General features: G+C 39.4%; 1 protein-coding gene and 1 non-coding gene across 4 annotated transcripts in view; both read left to right on the top strand.

The window, feature by feature from the left end:
- Nucleotides 1–575: 575 nt before the first annotated feature.
- Nucleotides 576–21,064, top strand: part of CCAR1 (cell division cycle and apoptosis regulator 1) — a 33,413-nt gene continuing 12,924 nt past the window's right edge. Inside the window, exons 1-15 of one of the 3 annotated variants that reach the window (XM_034438650.3) lie at nucleotides 576–773; nucleotides 3,566–3,672; nucleotides 8,950–9,119; nucleotides 9,759–9,803; nucleotides 11,849–11,875; nucleotides 12,970–13,163; nucleotides 13,854–13,968; nucleotides 14,112–14,298; nucleotides 16,041–16,170; nucleotides 16,391–16,552; nucleotides 17,302–17,527; nucleotides 18,199–18,312; nucleotides 18,974–19,140; nucleotides 19,829–20,039; nucleotides 20,865–20,948. In XM_034438650.3, coding sequence (XP_034294541.2) covers nucleotides 3,600–3,672; nucleotides 8,950–9,119; nucleotides 9,759–9,803; nucleotides 11,849–11,875; nucleotides 12,970–13,163; nucleotides 13,854–13,968; nucleotides 14,112–14,298; nucleotides 16,041–16,170; nucleotides 16,391–16,552; nucleotides 17,302–17,527; nucleotides 18,199–18,312; nucleotides 18,974–19,140; nucleotides 19,829–20,039; nucleotides 20,865–20,948 — 1,905 coding nt within the window. In that variant the 5' untranslated portion in view covers nucleotides 576–773; nucleotides 3,566–3,599. Of the gene's footprint in view, nucleotides 774–3,565; nucleotides 3,673–8,949; nucleotides 9,120–9,758; nucleotides 9,804–11,842; nucleotides 11,876–12,969; nucleotides 13,164–13,853; nucleotides 13,969–14,111; nucleotides 14,299–16,040; nucleotides 16,171–16,390; nucleotides 16,553–17,301; nucleotides 17,528–18,198; nucleotides 18,313–18,973; nucleotides 19,141–19,828; nucleotides 20,040–20,864; nucleotides 20,949–21,064 lie in introns of all 3 variants that reach the window. The other 2 variants (XM_034438649.3, XM_034438651.3) reach the window with 2 other exon arrangements.
- LOC117678029 (small nucleolar RNA SNORD98) lies at nucleotides 18,693–18,755 on the top strand. Its single transcript, XR_004594890.1, has one exon. It is a non-coding gene; the product is annotated as a small nucleolar RNA SNORD98 (small nucleolar RNA).

Below are 21,064 nucleotides of genomic sequence, written 5' to 3'. Positions count from 1 at the left end.
CATTGGTGGTTGTGATGCATATTTTGAGTGACGGAGCCGCAGCAGAGGGATGAAAGAGCCACATGTGGCTCCAGAGCCACTTGAAGACCCCTGTTCTAGGAGAAGGTTGGGTGCTAACTTCCTACAAGGCAACATAAAATATTAGCATAAAAATCCTATGTAAGGGATTAAAAAGGCAGAGAAGCATGGATTTTCACTGGAGGATTCTCCTTAGAGCATTGATTTCAACCTGAGCAACTATTAAAATCTGGATTTCAATTCCCAGAATTCCCCAGCCAGCAATTCTGGGAGTTGAAGCCCACAAGTTGACTAGGTTGAAAAAAAAAAAAACACCCCACAACTACTTTAATCCAGCTAATACAAAACTAAGCTGTTGGAAGTGTTAAAACGCCCGATGAGCAGTTGCGGAAAAGCAACACCTTTTCCTCTGCCCGGAAACCTAAGTACACACTTATCACCTGCCTCGTAAACAAGATGGTGGCAAAAAAATTCGCCTCGCAACCTCCTTGACAGCTTTTTCCTTCGGCGCATGCGCCACGCGATATTCCCTTCTTTGTTTTGGAGACCGTCATCCCAGCCTCCCGGAGCACGTGCACGAGGGCGAAAGCGGGCCTGGCTTTGGGGACGTCACTCTTGTGCGCCGCGGCGAGCTGACCCGACTCCCCTAGCTGCACCTCGCGCGTTCTTTCTGCGCCTGCGCCGTGGCTCTTCGCCTTGGGGGTGCTGGAGGAGTTCGAAATGGCTTCTCCGAGTCCGTCTTCGGCCCTTTTCAGGTAAAGGGGCCGGGAAGTCGCGGCGCGATTTTATTAGAGCGGGGAGCCGGGCTGGTGCTTTCGGGGAAAGAGGGGGAGCTTTCGTGTTTCCTCAGACCAGGCTTGGGCCAAGAGGGCGGGAGAAGCTCTCCTGGGGCGGCAGGCCTCAGTCCCGCATTGTGGACGGGCCGTGAGGAGACGGCGGGCCGGGGTTCGTTCCCCTCGCCGCTAAGGACGCTTCCCTCAGCAAAGAGGAGACAGATCTGACCAGGCACCTCCAAAAGGCCCACTTTTTGCCCTTCGTAGTCTTTTCGCGGACCCTTTGCGGGCCCTGGGCGACTAAACCCAACAGGAGAGTTTCTTCTTTGTTACTGTCTCTCACAGTCATTTGCACCCCACACATTCACTATTGAGCACTTTTTCTTTGTGTGGGTTGATTCCACGCCTGTTTTTTACTCAAAGGGAAAAATTGGGACCGAGCCTTGAACCAGGCTTGCTAATTCTCCCCGCAGACCAGGACAGCCCCGCTTAGTTTTCAATTGACAAGTACTTCATGTAATGCACAACAACATGAATGGGTGGAAAGCAATCTTAAGGAGAGAAGCAACCTAGAACTAAGGAGAAATTTCCTCACAGTGAGAACAGTTAACCAGCTTGCCTTCAGAAGTTGTGGGAGCTCCATCACTGGAGGCTTTTTTTAAAAAAAAAGACTGGACAGTCACTTGTCTGGAATGGTATAGGTCAGGGGTCGGCAACCTTAAACACTCAAAGTGCCATTTGGACCACAGAAAAGAAAACACCGGGAGCCACAAAACCCTTTTGAACATCTAAAATGAAGATAACGCTGCATATATCATTTTTTACATTTATGCTATGTATAAAAAAAACTATATAGTGCGTTGAATTTATGAAATCAATGAAGTGCTACAGAGAAAACAATTTTTTATTTCTGTATGCAACAAAAACATTTTGAACTCTGAACAAAAAGATGGGTCGAAAAGCTCAATAAATCACATGCCGGTGGGTGTCACACATTGGTGGTTGTGATGCATATTTTGAGTGACGGGGCCGCAGCAGAGGGATGAAAGAGCCACATGCGGTTCCAGAGCCGCAGGTTGCAGATCCCTGGTATAGGTACTCCTGCTTGTGCAGGGAGTTGGGCTAGAAGACTTTCAAGGTCCCTTCCAACTCTGTTAATCTGTTAATAACAATCATAGATTTTAGAGAATTTTTATGAAAGGCTAGTAATTATAACAATAAAATAGCACATTTTTATTATTCCAGAATTAATGGGAAAATGTCAAGGTAGAAAACTTATAATTTGTAGAGCTGTCTGGTAGTGGGATATTGTGTTTTCGTGGATAACCTGGGTGTGAGGATGCGCTTTCCTTTAAAGTCAAGTGCTTTCTTGGTTCAACTTACCTTTTGTTTAGAAACTTCTTTAAGTCATTTGTCTGCGCTAGCAATTTTTTTGCTAGGTGCATCTGGATGACATGTTTGTTAATTTGCCACACCATGATTATCCATGCTGATACGGGCGGATTAATATGGGATGCTTAATGACTGAGTTAATTTCCTAGATTTGCATGACATATCAAATCACCAAGTGATCACTTGGGCTTCATATGCTTGGTTACATGTATTTCGCTGCCTTGTTGTTCAGTGTCTAATCTAAGCACAGCTACTGGATCATAGTGGAGATGCATTTTCTTACTAGAAGAACAACTTAAAAGTGTTCTTGAAGAGTCACCGTTTGATGGTTGAAGATCGACCATATAAACTACCTGTTACAGACCAGTTTTTGTGCATTTGTATATAATAAGTAGAGCTAATAGGTGAAATTTTGTGAGAACCAAAGTTTATTTGTATTTTTCACTGGAAATATTTACTATCGGCTTCCTTTCTCAAGACATCTGGTTTGTCATGGTTTCTCTTATTAGAGCAAACAATTGTCTCAAAGGTGCTTTTGTCTTCAAAAGGGAACTAGACTGTTTTTTCCCTTGAGGAAGAAGGAAGTGTTTCAATTCTCACCCAAGAAGCTTCATCAGTTTTGGTGAGGTGGAGGGAATGGAAGAATAGGTATGGAATAATTCTGTACCTAGCCTTCCACCACCGCCCACCCCCCTCACACCATCTGAACTGATGAAGCTTCTTGGATGAGAAGGGAAATGTTTTCTTCTTCCTAAAGGAAAAAACAATCCAGTTGCCTTTTGAAGAGACAACTATGGTAGTGGATGACTCAGAATTTCCACTGACATAGAACAAACATAGTTAAGGCTCTTCATATACTGGCCAGATTATTTGTAAAACCAACTGTCTCCAATTGCCTCAGCTTGTTCCAAGAGAATCCAGCAGGAGGGCATATTTCAAGTCCTTCTCCCCTGGCAGAACCCAAGGGGCAAACCTTCTCTATTACAGCAGCTGCCCATGGAACATCATCCCTCCCCTCAAAGGTTCAGATGGCCCCATCCCACCAGCACTCTGTACACTAAAATCCCAAATACTTGGTGCTTCCCCTATCATTAGCCAGCCTGCAAGATGAAACTGTCTAGAATGTAATATTTTTGAATAGACTCTACAATGCCTGGCCTTGGCTATTCTTTTTCCTTTTTATTTCATTGTTCTGTTTCTCTTTTGCTTTCCTGCTTCTGTACAATTGAAAGATGTTCAGAGTCGCTTTACAACTTGGGCAACCATATAAATCAAATAAATGTAACTGCATATGTATGTCACATATACATAGCTAGTTTTGTCCATGATTCAGGAATTAGATGCATGTTAAAGTGTTAATGGTCAGCTTTTTTTTTTTTTAGAAACTAAACTGGCAGAAGAATTTCACCTCTCATAATGGCACAATTTGGAGGACAGAAGAATCCCCCATGGGCAACTCAGTTTACAGCTACAGCCGTTTCTCAGCCAGGTCAGTTTGCACTTTCTTAATAATTACTACTTCTGATTCCTTTCTGATTGTCTGAGTAAATGGAAATAAAACAAATGTAAAAAGATTAGCTTTGAAAAATATTTTAAGTGGATTGAAAACAATACAGATATTAATTTTGAATAGAAAAAAAACTTGCACTGATGAATGACTAACATTTGTGGAGAAGCAGTTGTTAGCTTTTATATCAATATTTATGTATGATTGCTTTTCTTGATTTTCTCTGATCAGGAAATCTCTGAAACATATTATTTTTAGTTATATTTTCCCCATTTTATTTTCACAATCCCCCTCTTCTGTTCCATTTATTATGTAACAAAAATATGCTTAAATATCTTTTAAAACACCTCTATTTTCTGCTTCATATATATTTTACATCAGAGGTCTTCAAACTTGGCAGCTTTAAGACTTGTGGACTTCAAGTCCCAGAGTTCTCCAGCCAGCTGGCTAGAGAATTCTGGGAGTTGAAGTCCACAAGTCTTAAAGCTGCCAAGTTTGAAGACCTCTGTTTTAGATAGTGGTATTCAGTTATACAATTGAATCTTGTCAAATATATAACAGCACAAACATAACATTCAATATTATATATGAACTACTTGAAGTCTGAAGGCTGTGTTTGAAAGTTAAACTTGCTAAATTGTGGTTTGTTTTAACAATGATTTAAGCAAGCCATGGTGGCTTAGTTCCAGCCAGTAGTCTTTAGAAAGATGAGAGTAAACAGGAACAGAGGATTTTTATCTGGTGCTGCTGAATTTGTGAAGCTGTTCAGATCGTTTAAGGAGACTTAAGGAAACGATCTGTTTGACTTACTGGGTTAGACTGTATTTTTTATCTGCCTGAGTGATATATCTTAAGTTGTAATATATCTTAACTTGTAATGTTCTGCATGTTGGTGGTTTACAACTGCTGTTGATCAGCTGATCAAACAATTAGCTAGTGACTGACCCACTTTCCTCAGGCAAAAGCTTGGCTCTGACCAGCAGTCTTGAGGGTGAGAAAAAGCAGTTGTTTACATTCCCAAAGCAGGTAGTCTCATCTGAAGAGAGGGCCATTTAAAGTTTTTGTATAGTGTCAAATTTATAACTATTTGCTAATTAGATATAAATTATGGGTTTATCTTCAGTGCAAAAGCTCTTGATTCTCAGACAGCATATATATTTCCTTGAAAATAAGGTGGCCAAGTTGGAGATGTTTAGAAAGATGGAGAATTATATAGATAAGACAAGTTAGACCGTGATGGACTTCCAGAATGATATCACCTTTGTTGTTAAGGGAGAGTGAAGAATTCAGGGAAGAACATAATTTTGAAGGCAGCCGGATGTTTTTGTAGGACACAGTTCTTTATCATGAACCTATATCCTCTCATGCTTGCAGAGGTTGTAGGTAATTTGATAATTAGAGAGTTGTGTTTGCTTTAGGTGTGTAGGCTGCATGGTAATGTCTGCCTGGTGCAAAGCTTATTGTCATCATGACAAACAATCGGGGGGGGGGGGAAACGAGTTTTGTATTGGGGGTCTTTGTATGCTGCCTAGAGTCACTGTGAGCTGGGCAGCCATATAAAACTCCTTAATAAATAGAAAAATAAATTGCCAGGATAATTCTCAGGAGAGGGTAACAGTTGCACTTCACATTGGCAGCAATGACATTGAAAAATGTGGTTGACAGTCCTAGAAACAAAATTTGGGGCACTAAGTAGCAGATTGAAATCCTGAGTTAAAGTGGTTCCAGAAATATAACCTATTCCATGTGCAAGGGTAGCTAAACAAGTGAAGCTTAGGTTTCTGAAGGTATGAATGTAATAATTTATATTTATTTTGCACTGGAGAACTTGGGGAGGCAAGCCAAATTTGTACACAAGAAACTAACCCAATTTGAACTGAAATGAAACCAGGTTGCTGGCACATAGCATGACAAAAGTTGGTAGACCAGCTTCTAAATGGATTTTTGAGCGAACCCAACTGATGCTGCATAGTACTTCATTGCAAGGTTGCACGCGATTCAAAATACAGAAATTGTTCTGCCCCAGCTCTGGATTTCCGAGGATATTGACACACACCAACGGTCCTTATCAAATTTATTAAGTAGCAAGAATAAACAAGACCGGCAAAGGTTGGCAACCAGCCCAGAAAACAAGATATGATAAACCAAAATAATAATACGAGTTGTTTCCAGCAAGAAAGCACTAGCTGCCTGCGACTTAAATAGGCGGGATGGCCAATTATCCTCAAGCCCTACTCTCGAGTAGACCTCCTCCTCCTGAGTAGCCACTCCTGCCTTTTGGCAGCCCTGCGTGCTCGAGCATTGAGGAGAGGCTCCTCCACTTCGCTCTCTCCACTTGAAGGAGCCTCTGGAGGTTCTGAAGGCCCTGGCTGAGTCTCTGCCTCTGGCACCACATCCTCTTCAGCCTCCTCACTGTCCCAACGCGAGCGCCGGCTGCGCAGGCTGCTGGCGCAACCCCACACCAGCCTCCTTGTCGTCGGGATCAGCCACAATCCGTGCAGGCCGCTGGCGGGCCACAACAGAAATAGGGCCATTGTTTGAAATGGGTTAATGGAGGGATATGATAGGAAATGTGGGGGCTGTTTTACATTCTTGTGGCCCAGTGATCACGCGCGAAGAGAACTGGTAGTTAAGCCGGTTAGAACCCACCACTGGTACCCACCCATTATTATTTAAAAACTTAAATTTGACACTGATAGTCCAGCAAAACATGTAACTTGCCTGTCAGATCAGTGTCTGTGACGAAGGATTTGTCCTGAGTAACAGATAACAGATAAAGAACAGATAACTTATCTTTATCTTTTATGAATTGCTGATCAGTTAAAAACTGAAAGCAAATATAGGTTTCAAATGTGCAGTTATCTCAGCAAAGGGGATAAGAAATGGAATCTCTTGAAACAACTCTGCTGGCTCTTTAATTTATTCATAAAGAATCTTAATTTATATTAAGCATTAGGTGGCTGAGTTTGCAGGAGTAAATTAAATTATTTGGGCTGATGAAGGCCAAGTGAATGTGCAGAGCTCTAAAATTGGTAGGTAGGTGAATAGTTAACCAAATGGGAGATTGTTCTACTTAAACAAATGTTAATTAAGTTACTTTGAGAAAAAATCTTCTAACTTCTGATAGGATCTGAGTTATCTAAAACTAAGCTGGAAAAATATCTAGGTGACATAGATACCTCAAATAAAATGTTGTTTTTCTCTGACACCTGTGAAAAAAGTTAAATTTTAGAGATTACTTCGAAAGTGGGTGACCATGAGTAGATAGATAGGTACCACTTTGGTGGGCAACTTAATGGGGACATGAAAGGAGCCCCCAACTGGGTGCCCTCCAGACAAAGGATTATCACCGTTCAATCCTTTCAACCTGGAAGTACTTTGGTGCTCCTGACACTAATGTAGTAGTGGTAACAAAAAATAATATTTCAGAAATGACTATTGAATTTATATAGAAAAAGTCTGAATAAATTGTTATTAGAGGTGCAGTGAAATTAAACCTTCATTTAACTATGTTTCAAGAGTGTTACATTTGGGAAGGAAGTAATTACATGCATTATTTTCAATAACAAGTTCAATATTTTCAGCTATTTATATTCTTTTGAAGCTTATCTTATAGCTAAAATACTTATTGCTCATTATTGGAAAGATAAACTTATGGCTCCAAATAATCAGCAGTTTTCTGAATTCATCAAGATAAGAATAGCTATGGGCAACTATGATAGATTATGGCTTCCATCCATTGAAATGTTTGCTGTACAACTTTGTGTGTATATGTCTTTTGAATATATACATTCTGGGTTTTGTTTTGTTTTTCAGCTTTCGTTTAGCTTTCGTTTTTTTCTTCTTTTATAATTTTGTATGTTCTTTTTCTTTTGGGGATTTTTGAACTTAACTAAAAACTAAACTTTTTTGCATTTTATAAATTATTAGTTTAGAAGACTGTTACTTCTGTACTTCAATCAGCATGCCTCCAAATACTGCAGGCAGTTCTTATTTAGCGACTGCCTTATTTAGTGACCATTCACCATTACAACAGTGTTGAAAAAGTAACTTTCTGAGCAATCCTCTCATTTACAAGCTTTGTAGGTAGGTAAAGCAAGGGAAAGCTGAACTCAGAGTGTAAACACAATTGTGGTTTCTCTTGGCGACTGTTTCACTTAATGACCAAATTGTGGTTGCTAAATGATGACTACCTATAGTTAAAGGAAAATATCAGCAGGAGAAGCGTATGTCATTTCCTGCTTACAAGCACCTGTTGTAAAGTATAGTTTGGCCCCTGTTAGAAACAGAATTTTGGGATGAAGTAAGCCTTGGTCTGATCCAGCAGGTTTAATTATGTTCTTATGGTTCAGATCATGGTGAATATAAACCATTGTTTACAGACCATAATATTTGTGTGCCAATTATGTTGATTGGCCTTTCTTACAGTATATTTTATTTCTTAAGGCCTACAGTTATTTCATCTTAATTGATTAATGTTTCAAGGCTAAATATTCAGCAAAGAGATAAATAGCGTGAAGGACAAATATATACAGTGTATGAATGTCTCTGGAATCATTTCAGACATACGTGAACACAACTACAGTATTGTAGTGTTTTTTTTTTTAAAGAATACTTTGGAATATTGTGAATTAGAAAAAGATCTGTCATTTTATGCAGATGAGCAACAACAGGAGAGAGGAAGCCACACATTAACATGAAGTAGATGAATAAAAAAGATTATAAAAAGATGGAACTAATTTCAGAAAGCTTATTTAATGACTTTGGAGCAATTTTCCCTGCTCTGATGCTCATTTAAAATGTCAAACCCTTTCCTAAACTAAGATGACAAGGCTATTTGGCCTTCTGTAATAGCATTTCCATCAGAAAGCAAGTGATGTGTTGAAATAAGATCTTTCTTCTAAAACAAAGTACTGTACTCACTGGGCACATTGTAAGAAGAATTGAATTCTATGCGATCACCTGAATTTATATAGAGCGGTCATTAACTCTAATGTAAAAACAGGCCCTATAAATTACATTTGCATTCTATGTTTTAAGTAAATACACATTTTGCCAGCATTGTACATTCAGCACTGTCTATTAGACAAGGAAATATTTTTGTTTCAATTTAAAACTACAGTTGCACCTTTCAAAATGCAAAGAGGAATCAGTTGTTCTACAAAATCTTGATGCTATTAAAATGTATAGTGCTGGATTTGACTTGAAATCCCATTAATCAAAATTAGGGTTTCCTAATGCTCAGCTCTCTCCTTTCAGCTGCTTTGGGTGTACAACAGCCTTCATTACTTGGAGCATCTCCTACAATATATACACAGCAAACTGCATTGGCGGCAGGACTCAGTACTCAGACTCCAACAAACTATCAGCTCACTCAGACAGCTGCTTTGCAACAGCAAGCTGCGGCTGCAGCTGCCGCATTACAGCAGGTAAAAGGAACAGCCTTTCACCCAATGTAGCCAGTGATCATGTCAAAGAATAAACTGCAAAATTGGATAATTTTTATTTTTGGGGAAGTACTGCATTTTAAGTCTGTGCATGTACAATAGAGATCCTCGGTACTTTTTGGGGAACATATTACACATTGCTACTTAAGAGGGCTCTGCAAGTTTTATCTAATCTGCTTTGAGACCCTATTTTGAGCCAGAAGTAGTTTGAGCCTAAAACTTGACTTTGTGTGATTTTGGAAACCAATAGTCATACACAAGCTTTAAACAGAAACATTCAAGGATATGACTTCCTTCTTCTCAAATAACTGATGTAAATGAAAACAGAATAAGAGGGGCTGTTAACATTCATGCTTTTGGGCAACTGCTATTCATTTTATTAAATTGAGTTCCACGCATGACACATCCATTCATGTTGCAGAATCTAGAGTGATATTTGAGAAAAAATATTTTCTGTATTTCAGTCCAGTTCTATGTACCTAGTAAAATATTACCAATGTTTTGTTAACCTAGAGCAATATAGCTTAATTTTATTTTACATGTAATTCTCTGAGATTGTCGTATGGCAATATATTTTTCTGTATATATATTTTAGTTATTCCAAGTTTGTATGTTTTTCAGCAATATTCACAACCTCAGCAGACCCTCTATAGTGTACAACAGCAGGTTTGTGTAACTCTTTATGGTTGTTTTGTTGTGTCTGAATTGGGCTTTTTTTTTTTTAAGGACTGGGCAGAAGGCCACAAAGTATATTTTAAACAAAGCACTTTTGTATTGGTGCCAAAAAACTATACTGACAAGTTATAGGAGTCCAATGTGACCCAAAAGAGACTTTTTAAGTTAAATGCGGGTAGTCCTCGACTTACAACAGTTCATTTAATGACCATTCAAAGTTACAATGGCACTGAAAAAAGTGACTTATGACCTCTTTTCACACTTACAGCTGTTGCAGCATCCCTATGGTCATGTGATCAAAATTCAGATGCTTGGCAATTGATTCACATTTATGACATTGTAGTGTCCTGGGTCACTAAACTTTTGCAACCTGACAAGCAAAGTCAATGGGCAAACCAGATTCACTTAACAGCCATGTTACTAATTCAACAACGGTAGTGATTCACTTAACTGTGGCAAGAAAGGTCATAAAATGGAGCAAAATTTATTTGCCAAATGTTTTACTTTGTAACAAAAATTTTGGGCTCAATTGTCATAACTTGAGGACTACCTGTATGTCTTTAAATCCACGAAAGGCTTATTAATATTAAAGCACCATTGCTTGCTGTATCAATAAGCATTATTTGTCGTGGACTTAGTAACTTTTTATATACTAATTAATAATGAATGCATGAAATAGATATGTTTAGTTTATATTGAATGTAGAAAAAAATTATAGTGAAGATTTGGAAAATGTTATTAGTTTGGATAATTGGAATATCTTTTTTTATAAAAATAAAAAATGGTTACCTTTATCTGAGTCCTCCTGGATATGCAGCTGTCCTTGGAGGAACATCTGACGGCTGTAACCAGGGGGACCTTTTGTCAGGTTCGCCTGATTCGCCAGTTGCGGCCCTTTCTTGATCGGGATTCCCTGTGCACAGTCACTCACGCCCTCGTCACCTCTCGCCTTGACTATTGCAACGCTCTCTACATGGGGCTCCCCTTGAGGAGCACCCGGAGGCTCCAGCTGGTCCAGAACGCAGCAGCGCGGGTAGTGACGGGAGCAGCATGGCGCTCCCATGTAACACCGCTCCTGCGCGAGCTGCACTGGCTCCCAGTTGTCTTCCGGGTGCGCTTCAAGGTGTTGGTTATCACCTTTAAAGCGCTCCATGGCATAGGGCCTAGCTATCTTCGAGACCGCCTGCTGCTACCAACGACCTCCCATCGACCCGTGCGCTCCCACAGAGAGGGCCTCCTCGGGGTGCCATCAGCCAGACAATGTAGGCTGGTGACCCCCAGGGGGAGAGCCTTCTCTGTGGGGGCACCTACCCTCTGGAATCAGCTCCCCCCAGAGATAAGGAGAATCCAAGACCTCAGTGCCTTCCGTCGCGCCCTTAAAACCCATTTATTTAAACAAGCCGGGCTGGCTTAAGATGAAATTTTTAACTGTTTTTAAATGTTTTAAACGTTTTTAATTGGTAAATGAGTTTTAATTGGGCCAAATTTATATATCTTTTAATTGTTTTTAATATTTGTTCTGCATGTTTTTTTTAATCTGGCTGTACACCGCCCTGAGTCCTTAGGGAGAAGGGCGGTATAGAAATCCAATATAAAATAAAAAATAAAATAAAATAAATATTACACTCTGGGTGCATATACAGTTAGTTTTATAGGCAAACCAGCTGTCATCAGCATCATTGAATTTCTTCCATATAGGATAGTAAAGGGAGGAACATGTTTTAAATAACGCAGCAAAGGAAACATTTTCCTATCCTTTAATGAAGGATGTTCTTATTCCTTTTTATCTAGTTTTCTCTTTTAAGAGGTAGAACAATTCAACATGAAATGGGAAATGTTAATAGTTACATAATAGTTTAGTATTTAAAATATGTTATACATGTTTTCATGGAAATTGTAACCTGTTCGCTGTGCAATGGTAGAAAGCAGTCATAAGCAATGTAATATTTTGCAATATTTTATATATGTAAATACAGGTGAAATCAGAAAGTGTGCAGTATAAAAACTAATTATCTTGTTTATCTTTTAAGTTGCAGCAGCCTCAGCAAACACTTTTAACTCAGGTTAGTTAGCTTTTTAAAAATTCTCTTGTCATAAAACCTAATATGAATACATGTGTAAGTATGACAGATTTTGCAGTGCAGTTTATATATTTAATATTTTGATTAAACCCTTGGATATATTTTCTAGGCTAATATTTATTTATCAAATTTATATCCCATCTTTATTTTGTGTATAATGCTTTCTCCTATTTTTTCCCATTACATTGTTACTTGGAAAAATTAGTACTTTTATGTTGGGTAGTTCATATTTTAAAATAAAGTATCAGATACATTTGGTGGCTTTACATTTTTAATCTAATTGAATTAACTTCCAAATATGTATGCTTTGAATTTCAAACAATAATATCATAAATTGAAAATATCAAGTTGTTTAAAAAATTAAATTAGTATTTTTTTCAGAGCAAATTGTTTTCACTTTGTAAACACCAGAATGCTTAATGGTAAAAATAATTATTTTGATACATAACATGCCTCCTTTAAAAAAATGCAGGTGCATCTGTACAAAGCTGGGTAAAAAGGCATTTAGGCTACTAGAATAAGTGTAAAAATTACAATACAGTATATGGTTGAATTGGCAATAACAAAGTAAAATAGTAAGTAGGGCAAAATTTGAAATCTGAAATTTTATATGGAAGCTGTTTAGATGACAAAGATTATAAGCTTCCTTTTTAGCTTCCAGTTAATTATTGATACTGGTTGTCTTTTGTCCAAAGACAAAATTCACACGGTGAATATCGCATATATGATGTTTATTAGCTTACAAAATTAAATGGATGCGTCACACACCCACCTGCTTACTGGACAGCTGTTTCTTCAAAATCATCCCTCTACCTCTGGTGTTGGTTTGGCGGAAAAGGTTGCCTTATGTGCAGGCTGGATTTCTGGTGCATTGGTTGACCTACCTGAGATTCTTGGGGTTTATAGATAGGAAGAAAGAAAAAAAAACACTTTTTCACGTGGTCATCTTGCCCCCTTTGTGCTTCTGACAGATGCCATTCCATCACTTGGTACCACTTATTACCAGAATATTGGTTAGTTCTTAACATTTAGGAAGCTCTGAATGCTTATATGGCTTCATTTTTTTTAAAATTCAGCCAGCTGTGGCATTGCCAACAAGCCTTAGCCTCTCTACACCTCAGCCAGCAGCACAGATAACTGTTTCGTATCCAGCACCACGGTCAAGTCAGCAGCAGACCCAGCCCCAGAAACAGCGAGTCTTCACGGGGGTGGTTACCAAGCTCCATGACACTTTTGGTTTTGTTGATGAAGATGTGTTCTTCCAACTCAGGTGGGTTAATCTCTGGTTTGTATATAATTGATGGCGGCATGAATAATGAATTGTGTTTCAGTAGTGAACTGCTCCCCAGATGTTTCCAAGAAGATGCATACAGAAGGTTGCAGACAGAAGTGTTATTATTTTTTTTACTCAATTTGTTTGGTTTTTAAAATCCTCAACTAGTCCCGTGTCTGGGTGGAACAGGTTTTTCTGAAACCTGTTCCACCCAGCAAATCTACCTAGATTTTTTATTTATTTTTTTTTTAGTTTAAGAATCAATTTTACCTGGGTGAAAGTGCCGGCTTGTAAGGGTAATGAAGATTTAAAGCTGACTAGCCACAGTAAGGCTGTGGACCATGATGATGAACTGAGGATGAGTTAGCAGGGTTATTGCCCTTTTAAGACTGAGGATGGGTCAGCACAGTTATTGCTGCTGTCTATATAAGGGAGGCCATGAGAGGGTGTCTCTCCCCTCATGTATCTGCATTGTAGTTCTCCATGTAGAGTTGAAGAAGACTGATTGCTTGCCTGGTATGTGCTTAAGACGTGTATGTCTGTATATAGAGGTCTTGTATATAAACCACTGTTTGTAATAAGACAAACCTCTGTGTCCTGTATTTTGCTCCTGGGTGGTCTCAAAAGAGTAGCCACCCTGTAAACAGTCTGGCAAAGCTAATATCGTGGCCTTCTTTAATTCTGCAGCGCTGTTAAAGGGAAGACTCCTCAAGTCGGAGACCGCGTTTTGGTAGAAGCCACGTACAATCCTAATATGCCTTTCAAATGGAACGCACAGCGAATTCAAACACTACCAAACCAGGTATCCTAAGCTCTTGCTCATTCATTCATTCCCCCCCCCCCCAAATTCACACAGCCGCCCTTTTGACAAAACCGACTTTCCAATCTACTGTTATTGGCAGCTCTGAGCCACCACATGACATTCTTTTTTTTCCCCCTTACTAGAACCAAACTCAGACCCAGCCTTTACTCAAGACTCCTCCACCAGGGCTCCAGCCCATCGCACAGCAGCCTACGTTCAGTGTCCAGGCGCAGCCCCAGCCTCTCTTGCAGGCACAGATATCAGCCGCTTCTATAACACCTTTGCTTCAGGCGCAGCCCCAGCCATTATTACAGCAGCCACAACAGAAAGGTACTCCCTGAAGCATGATTTGGGACTTTTGGTTAATATTTAATTTAATTTAATTTAATTTCCAATTTATATACCGCCCTTCTCCCTGAGGACTCAGGGTGGTGTACAGCCAGGATAAAAACATAGAATACAAATATTAAAAACAGTTAAAAATATATATAAATTTTGGCCCGAAAGTTAAGAAATCACAGACTGATTAAAAGAATTCAAAAATTTCTTCTTAAGCCAACCCGGCTTGCTGGAAAATATGGGTTTTAAGGGAACGACGGAAGGCATTGAGGTCATGGATTCTCCTTATCTCAGGGGGCAACTGATTCCAGAGGGTAGGAGCCCCCACAGAGAAGGTCCTCCCCCGGGGGTCACCAGCCTACATTGTTTGGCTGATGGCACCCTGAGAAGGCCCTCTCTGTGGGAGCGCACAGGTCAATGGGAGGTTGTCGGTAGCAGCAGGCGGTCTCGCAGATAGCTAGGCCCTATGCCATGGAGCGCTTTAAAGGTGATAACCAACACCTTGAAGCGCCCGGAAGACCACCGGGAGCCAGTGCAGCTCGCGCATGATTGGTGTTACATGGGAGCGCCATGTTGCTCCCATCACTACCCGCGCTGCTGCATTCTGGACCAGTTGGAGCCTCCGGCTGCCCTTCAAGGGGAGCCCCATGTAGAGAGCATTGCAGTAGTCAAGGCGACTACTATGATGGGGTACAGTATGTTTTCATGTGCTGCTCAGGAATATAGATGGGCCAGACATTATCATCTACAGTTTGTGTTTTGTCATGAGTGACTTGGACAGGCAAAATGCCACCTGACTGGGAAAGGATCAGAAGTTTATTCTAAAGTTCCCAGGTCATCTGTTAGCAAAGTCCCTGCACTAGAAAGGAAAAACAAATTGATTCCCTTCAAATGCATTTTTCAATGTAACACTCATGGGTGATGTACAAAATTCCAAACAATCCCCATATGAGGACCCAGATTGTTGGGGGCAGTATGCTGACTCTCTAAACCGCTTACAGAGGGCTGTAAAGCACTCTGAAGCGGTATATAAGTCTAAGTCAGGGGTGTCAAACTCAATTTCATTGAGGGCATCAGGGTTGTGTTTGACTTTCAGAGGTGGTGGCCAGGATGGGCATGGCCATTTCAACGTCACTCCTTTGGGGGGTGCCTGTAGTGGCCCATGCGCTCTGCCAGTGAAAACAAGCTCCCGAGCTCCATTTTTGGCTGCCACGGCCTCCTGCAGTCCTCTGCCAGTGAAAATGGAGCTCGATTTTATTGACAGAGGGTTGCAGGAGGCCGTGGCAGCTGAAAATGGAGCTGGGGAACCCATTTTCGCTGGCAGAAGCATTGCAAGCTGATCCTTTGCTGTTTCCAGAGCAGCCCTGCGGACCAGTTCTAAGTATTCCGTGGGCCAAATCCAGCCCCCGGGCCTTGAGTTTGACACCTCTGGTCTAAGTGCTATGGCTATGTTAGCTATTACTGGATCCTGCTGTTGGCATCTGCAGCAAATTACAAGCCACAGACTAGGTATGTTAGTATATCCATAATGAACTAGCTTCATCCCTGGTTTGTTAAATTTGGCTTAATGAAGGCTTTGGTTTGTTAGAAGGTATTTCTGTACCTTCCCACCTTGAAAATGCAGAAAGTAATCCAACAACTTTATTTTATTAATACACAATTATGAAAAAGTTTTTTAAAACTTGTGGTTTCTTTCTCTCCCCTCCCACCCCCCCACCCACCCCCCAAAAAAGCTGGTTTGCTACAGCCTCCTGTTCGAATGGTTTCACAGCCTCAGCCAGCCCGAAGATTAGATCCACCGCCTAGATTTTCAGGCCGGAATGACAGAGGAGACCCCATGGCTAACAGAAAAGATGACAGAAGGTGTGTGTTATAAAATTCCAGTTAATTTTCCTTCATGGATAATTATTTAAAGATGAGATAAAAGCAATATTTTGATAAAAGGAAATGTATAGGAATATTATTTAAATTTCATTGGCAATGATATGCTGTTGAATGATAAACTCTGTTTGGTGCGTTCCTAATGCCACAGAGAATAAAATAATTATATATATATATATATATATTTCATGTTTTTCTCAAGTCGTGAGAGAGAGCGCGAGAGGCGCAGGTCACGAGAAAGATCACCCCAGAGAAAACGTTCCCGAGAGAGATCACCTCGAAGAGAGAGAGAAAGATCCCCTCGAAGACCCCGGCGTGTTGTGCCTCGTTATACAGTCCAGTTTTCCAAGTTCTCATTAGATTGGTATGTTACTTAATGCATCTCATTTTTACTTTTATTTATGGAAAGAGCCTGAAGCATGGAATAGGTGAGGCTAAGAATCTTTGTTCTTATTCATTGTAATCTAAAAAAACCCATCCTTTCCAGACTTGCAGTTCTATTTACAGTCCCTAGAATTCTAGCCAACTGTTCATGCTAATGAAGGCTACACAAATAATAATAAAAGGCTGCTATTCTGAGTATGGTCTGGGAAAATGCTTTAAAAATTACAATTTTCTCTAAAGCCAAACAAAAAAAGCCAAACCAAACTGACTGTTTATGCTCAGCTCTATATTTGGTGAGACTGAACTTTTTATATGCTTGGATGTCTTTACATTCGTAAAATAAATATTCTTATCATTTTTTTAAATATATCATATTAAAAAAGAAATTGGACCTGGTTCGACCATCCTGGCATTATCTCCGCCATACACACTAAAGTATAACACAAATATCTTATATATTCAGCATACCTTGCTAGTTATATACACATACTTGACCCCCTATATACCCTTATATTTACATATATTACATAATCTTTTGGTCTACACATCCTAGTTATTTCCTGTTCCAACTTCCATTTTTCAAATCCAACCATTGGTAAAATCTATTCCAAATCTCGTAGTATTCTCTCTCTCCTTTATTTTTTACTTCTAGCGTCAATCTTGTCAGATTCTGCAGTCTAATATTTTCTTTGTTATCTCCCTTTCTTTAAATATTCTTATCATTTAAAGCCTTAGTTGTGATATGATGGAACTGAGGCGACGATACCAGAATTTATATATTCCAAGTGACTTCTTTGATGCCCAGTTTACTTGGGTAGATGCCTTTCCTATGCCAAGACCATTTCAGCTGGGAAACTACTGCAATTTCTATGTAATGCAAAAAGAAGTTGACCCCCTGGATAAGAACACAGCTGTTCTGGACCCAGCAGATGCTGATCATCTTTACAGTGCAAAGGTGTGTGTGGCATCCCAGGTGCCACATCTTCTTTACAAATCCAGGGAGATTTTTAGTTCTATCAGAAGCATTTATACTCTGTGTTCTTTATTTTGAATAGAGGGCTCAGGAACTAGAGCGGGTCTGGATTCAGTCTTTTTTCCTGTCTGACCCTGAAATAAAGAGTAACTATTATCAGGATGATTATAAAAAGAATTGCTCGAACATCACATAATTCATTAGAAAACAGGAATGCCGTGATCAAATAATTTTGTTCTGAGCACTAATGTTTGATTTTCAAATTGATAGGAATACGCAGTTGCTTTTGTATTTGTTCATGGGCTCTTAGTGGGCCTTTGAAACTTATATGTAGAGTGTAAATGCTTTTAAGGTTGTAATTTGAGTATCTAAAGAGCATTGAATTAAAAATTAAGCATTAAGTAATGTTGAGTTTCTTAAATTAAGCCCTTTAAAATATATACAGTATGTAAATTTTTACTTTTTCATATAGGTCACTCAGATTTGCGTCACATTTTGTCCATTTGTTGATGGGTTGGCATAAAAAAAGCAAATCAGACCCTCTCCCTTTCACACCCCAAACGCCTCTTTAATTATCTTTGGAGGGTCAGGTTTTGTACTACGTTTTGTAGTATTGCTAATTTCACATGACGCTTATCTTGCTGTTCTAACAGGTGATGCTCATGGCTAGTCCAAGCATGGAAGATCTTTATCACAAATCATGTGCCCTTGCCGAAGATTCACAAGAAGTCCGGGATGGTTTTCAACACCCTGCTAGACTTATAAAGGTTAAAAGAAATTCTAGTAAAAACATTTTGTTACAAAGTCCTTATCCAAATTGGTGGTGTAGTTTTAGTTTCCGTCATTCCTCACCAGCAATCATGTGAATATATGGCCGATGAGATGTTTAATTCCACTCGTGGATATAGAATTTCTGTGTTGATTTATCTGGGTGCATTTGAAACATGATTGCATTCTTGTGTCTTAAGTCCAGATTGCTGGTCAAGTTAGCATCTGCTTATTTTTAGCCGCGTAAAATCATTTCATATTTTCAAGACTCTATTCTGCACTAGCTTTCAGAAAGTTATTTTATTACACTATTTCCATCTGTTTTGTATGCAGCTTCTGTCCAGTGGCAGAACCCACACAGGGATCTTGCAAAATTAATGGGTAATGATGTTTAAACCTATTCCATTTCTGAAATATATTGTGGAAAACAAAAGCTGAACTCATCTTTTTTGCAAGACTGCTACTTTATTATTGGTCACAGATTCATCAACTCTAAAATAAAACCAAATTATATTCACCCTCACAAATCTAGTCAGACTTGCTTATGCTAAGAAACCATTCAACACTCATTTAGGATTTCAGTGCCGTTGTTTCTCAGTTCAGAGATTTTTTCATCATCTTCTACAAGATAAGAATTAATTAAGTAACTTTCTTGTCTAGTTTTTAGTGGGTATGAAAGGGAAAGATGAAGCCATGGCTATTGGTGGACATTGGTCACCTTCACTGGATGGACCTGACCCAGAGAAAGACCCATCTGTGCTGATTAAAACTGCTATCCGGTGTTGCAGGGCCCTAACAGGAATTGATTTAAGTGTTTGCACACAATGGTAAGTATTATGTTCTTGAAATATTCTGGAGAACTTGAGGCATGCATAAATTGAAATGATTTTATCAAAGTCAGCCTCTTCCTTCCTTTATCAGGATCCAGTAGTTATCCAGGTAAACTACTCAAGTTGCTGTCCTAGTTAACAATGCAAATGTGATTTGGTGCCAAAAGGTTTGAAAAATGAGCTTTTAAAATCATGTATTTGTTGTGTGAATTTTGCAATGCCTGTATGTTAAAATATTTTTCATTTCACGCATAGCTGGAGGAGATCGTCAAGGAAACTTCATTTCATTATTCTCGTGATACAATTAGATGTTTGGGGTAGCCATATCTTCTCCTGTTGGATTTTCTAGTTTGATGTTAAATCATCTGTCTATGCTTTACAAGCAGTTGTACATCAAATTTAAAAGATAATTCCACTAAACCTAAATTCAGTCCAATGCTGCACGTTTTGATACGGAGTAGCCAATGCGTTGCATTTGGCAATTAATATACATTCTTGAGCAGGTGTCTTAAAATAAATTCTTTCAAGTTTTCCAAAGAGAATATATGGCTTTTGTTTTTTTTTTCTTTAAAAAAAATTCAGGTTGTCGCAGCAAAGTTTCTTTACTTGATGTGCTGCAGTGAACTAGGCTCTATAAAATGTGTCCTAGAATTTTTTTTCCAACATGCTTCTTCCCTTGCAACAGGTACCGTTTTGCAGAGATTCGCTACCATCGCCCTGAGGAGACCCACAAGGGGCGTACGGTTCCAGCTCATGTGGAGACAGTGGTTTTATTTTTCCCGGATGTTTGGCATTGCCTTCCCACCCGCTCAGAGTGGGAAACCCTCTCCCGAGGATACAAGCAGCAGCTGGTCGAGAAGCTTCAGGGTGAACGCAAGGAGGCTGATGGAGAACAGGCACTGAACGCTAATCCCTTTTTCTATTTCTGCTTCTCACAGGCGCAGGAACACAGGCACAAAATGCACATCACATGCTACACCACAAACATACCTAGAAGGAACATAACTGGTAACAATGACTGGTAAACCAGCTTTCAGCAGTATATAGAATCCTTTTTTGTTTAATTTCAGCTAGTTTACTAACTTAAAGTGTATGCGGATGCAACAGGTGGAATTAAAAAACTGTGCATTGAATTCACAAATCTTTGACATCTTAGAATTAGTTGCTGGAATCTGGGACCAGTTGTTGAGTGAGATTCAGTGTTAAGAATTGTGTAAAGCAAAAAAAACAAAAACAAAAAACCCTTGAGTTTTCTCTCATATGTTAGCCTTTAAAACTATATATATATAATGGTACTTGGAAATAGGCAAAACGTTGAAATTACATAGCCTTTTATGGCTGTTGGCATCTTGGTTTCTATAAAAGGTCTAACGAAATGAGAATATTTTGGGTGGTTTGAAATTTGGAGGAAATCACAGGCTATGTGGTTAGTGGTGACCAGAAATGTCTGTGTATCCCTGATGTTCGTTGTTTGTTGGTTTTTTTTATCACCCTTTTGTGTTTCACAGAGGAGACTCTTATTGGCTGATGAGAGAGGCACTGTGATCATTATTAAAATAGCAGAATGTGGTATGTGGCTTTGTTGAAATGGTCACTGTAGGAGAAGACTATCTGATGAAACAGTTGTGACCTTGCCCAAATCAGCTGCAGAATTTTAAAAAGACGGATCTTTGTTTTAATACTTTCCTGAAGAAAAATGTTTTTCTTTGGGTTTTTTTTAGGATGAAGAGGAAAAAGATGATGGGGAAGCTAAAGAAATATCTACTCCTACTCATTGGTCCAAACTTGATCCTAAGGCAATGAAGGTAAATGCAGTGAAGACTAGATTCAATATTAAGACAGCCATGTGCCATGAGATGCTCCTCTCTTTTACTCAGAGCTCCAGAAGATCCTTAGAAGTGAAAGAGCTGAAGGGAGAAGA

This window comes from Pantherophis guttatus, chromosome 6, assembly GCF_059756535.1.
Source record: "Pantherophis guttatus breed Tessera chromosome 6, ASM5975653v1, whole genome shotgun sequence".
Lineage (NCBI taxonomy): Eukaryota > Metazoa > Chordata > Lepidosauria > Squamata > Colubridae > Pantherophis > Pantherophis guttatus.
Note: the sequence above shows the minus strand (reverse complement) of the source record. Positions and strands in the feature narration are given on the sequence as shown.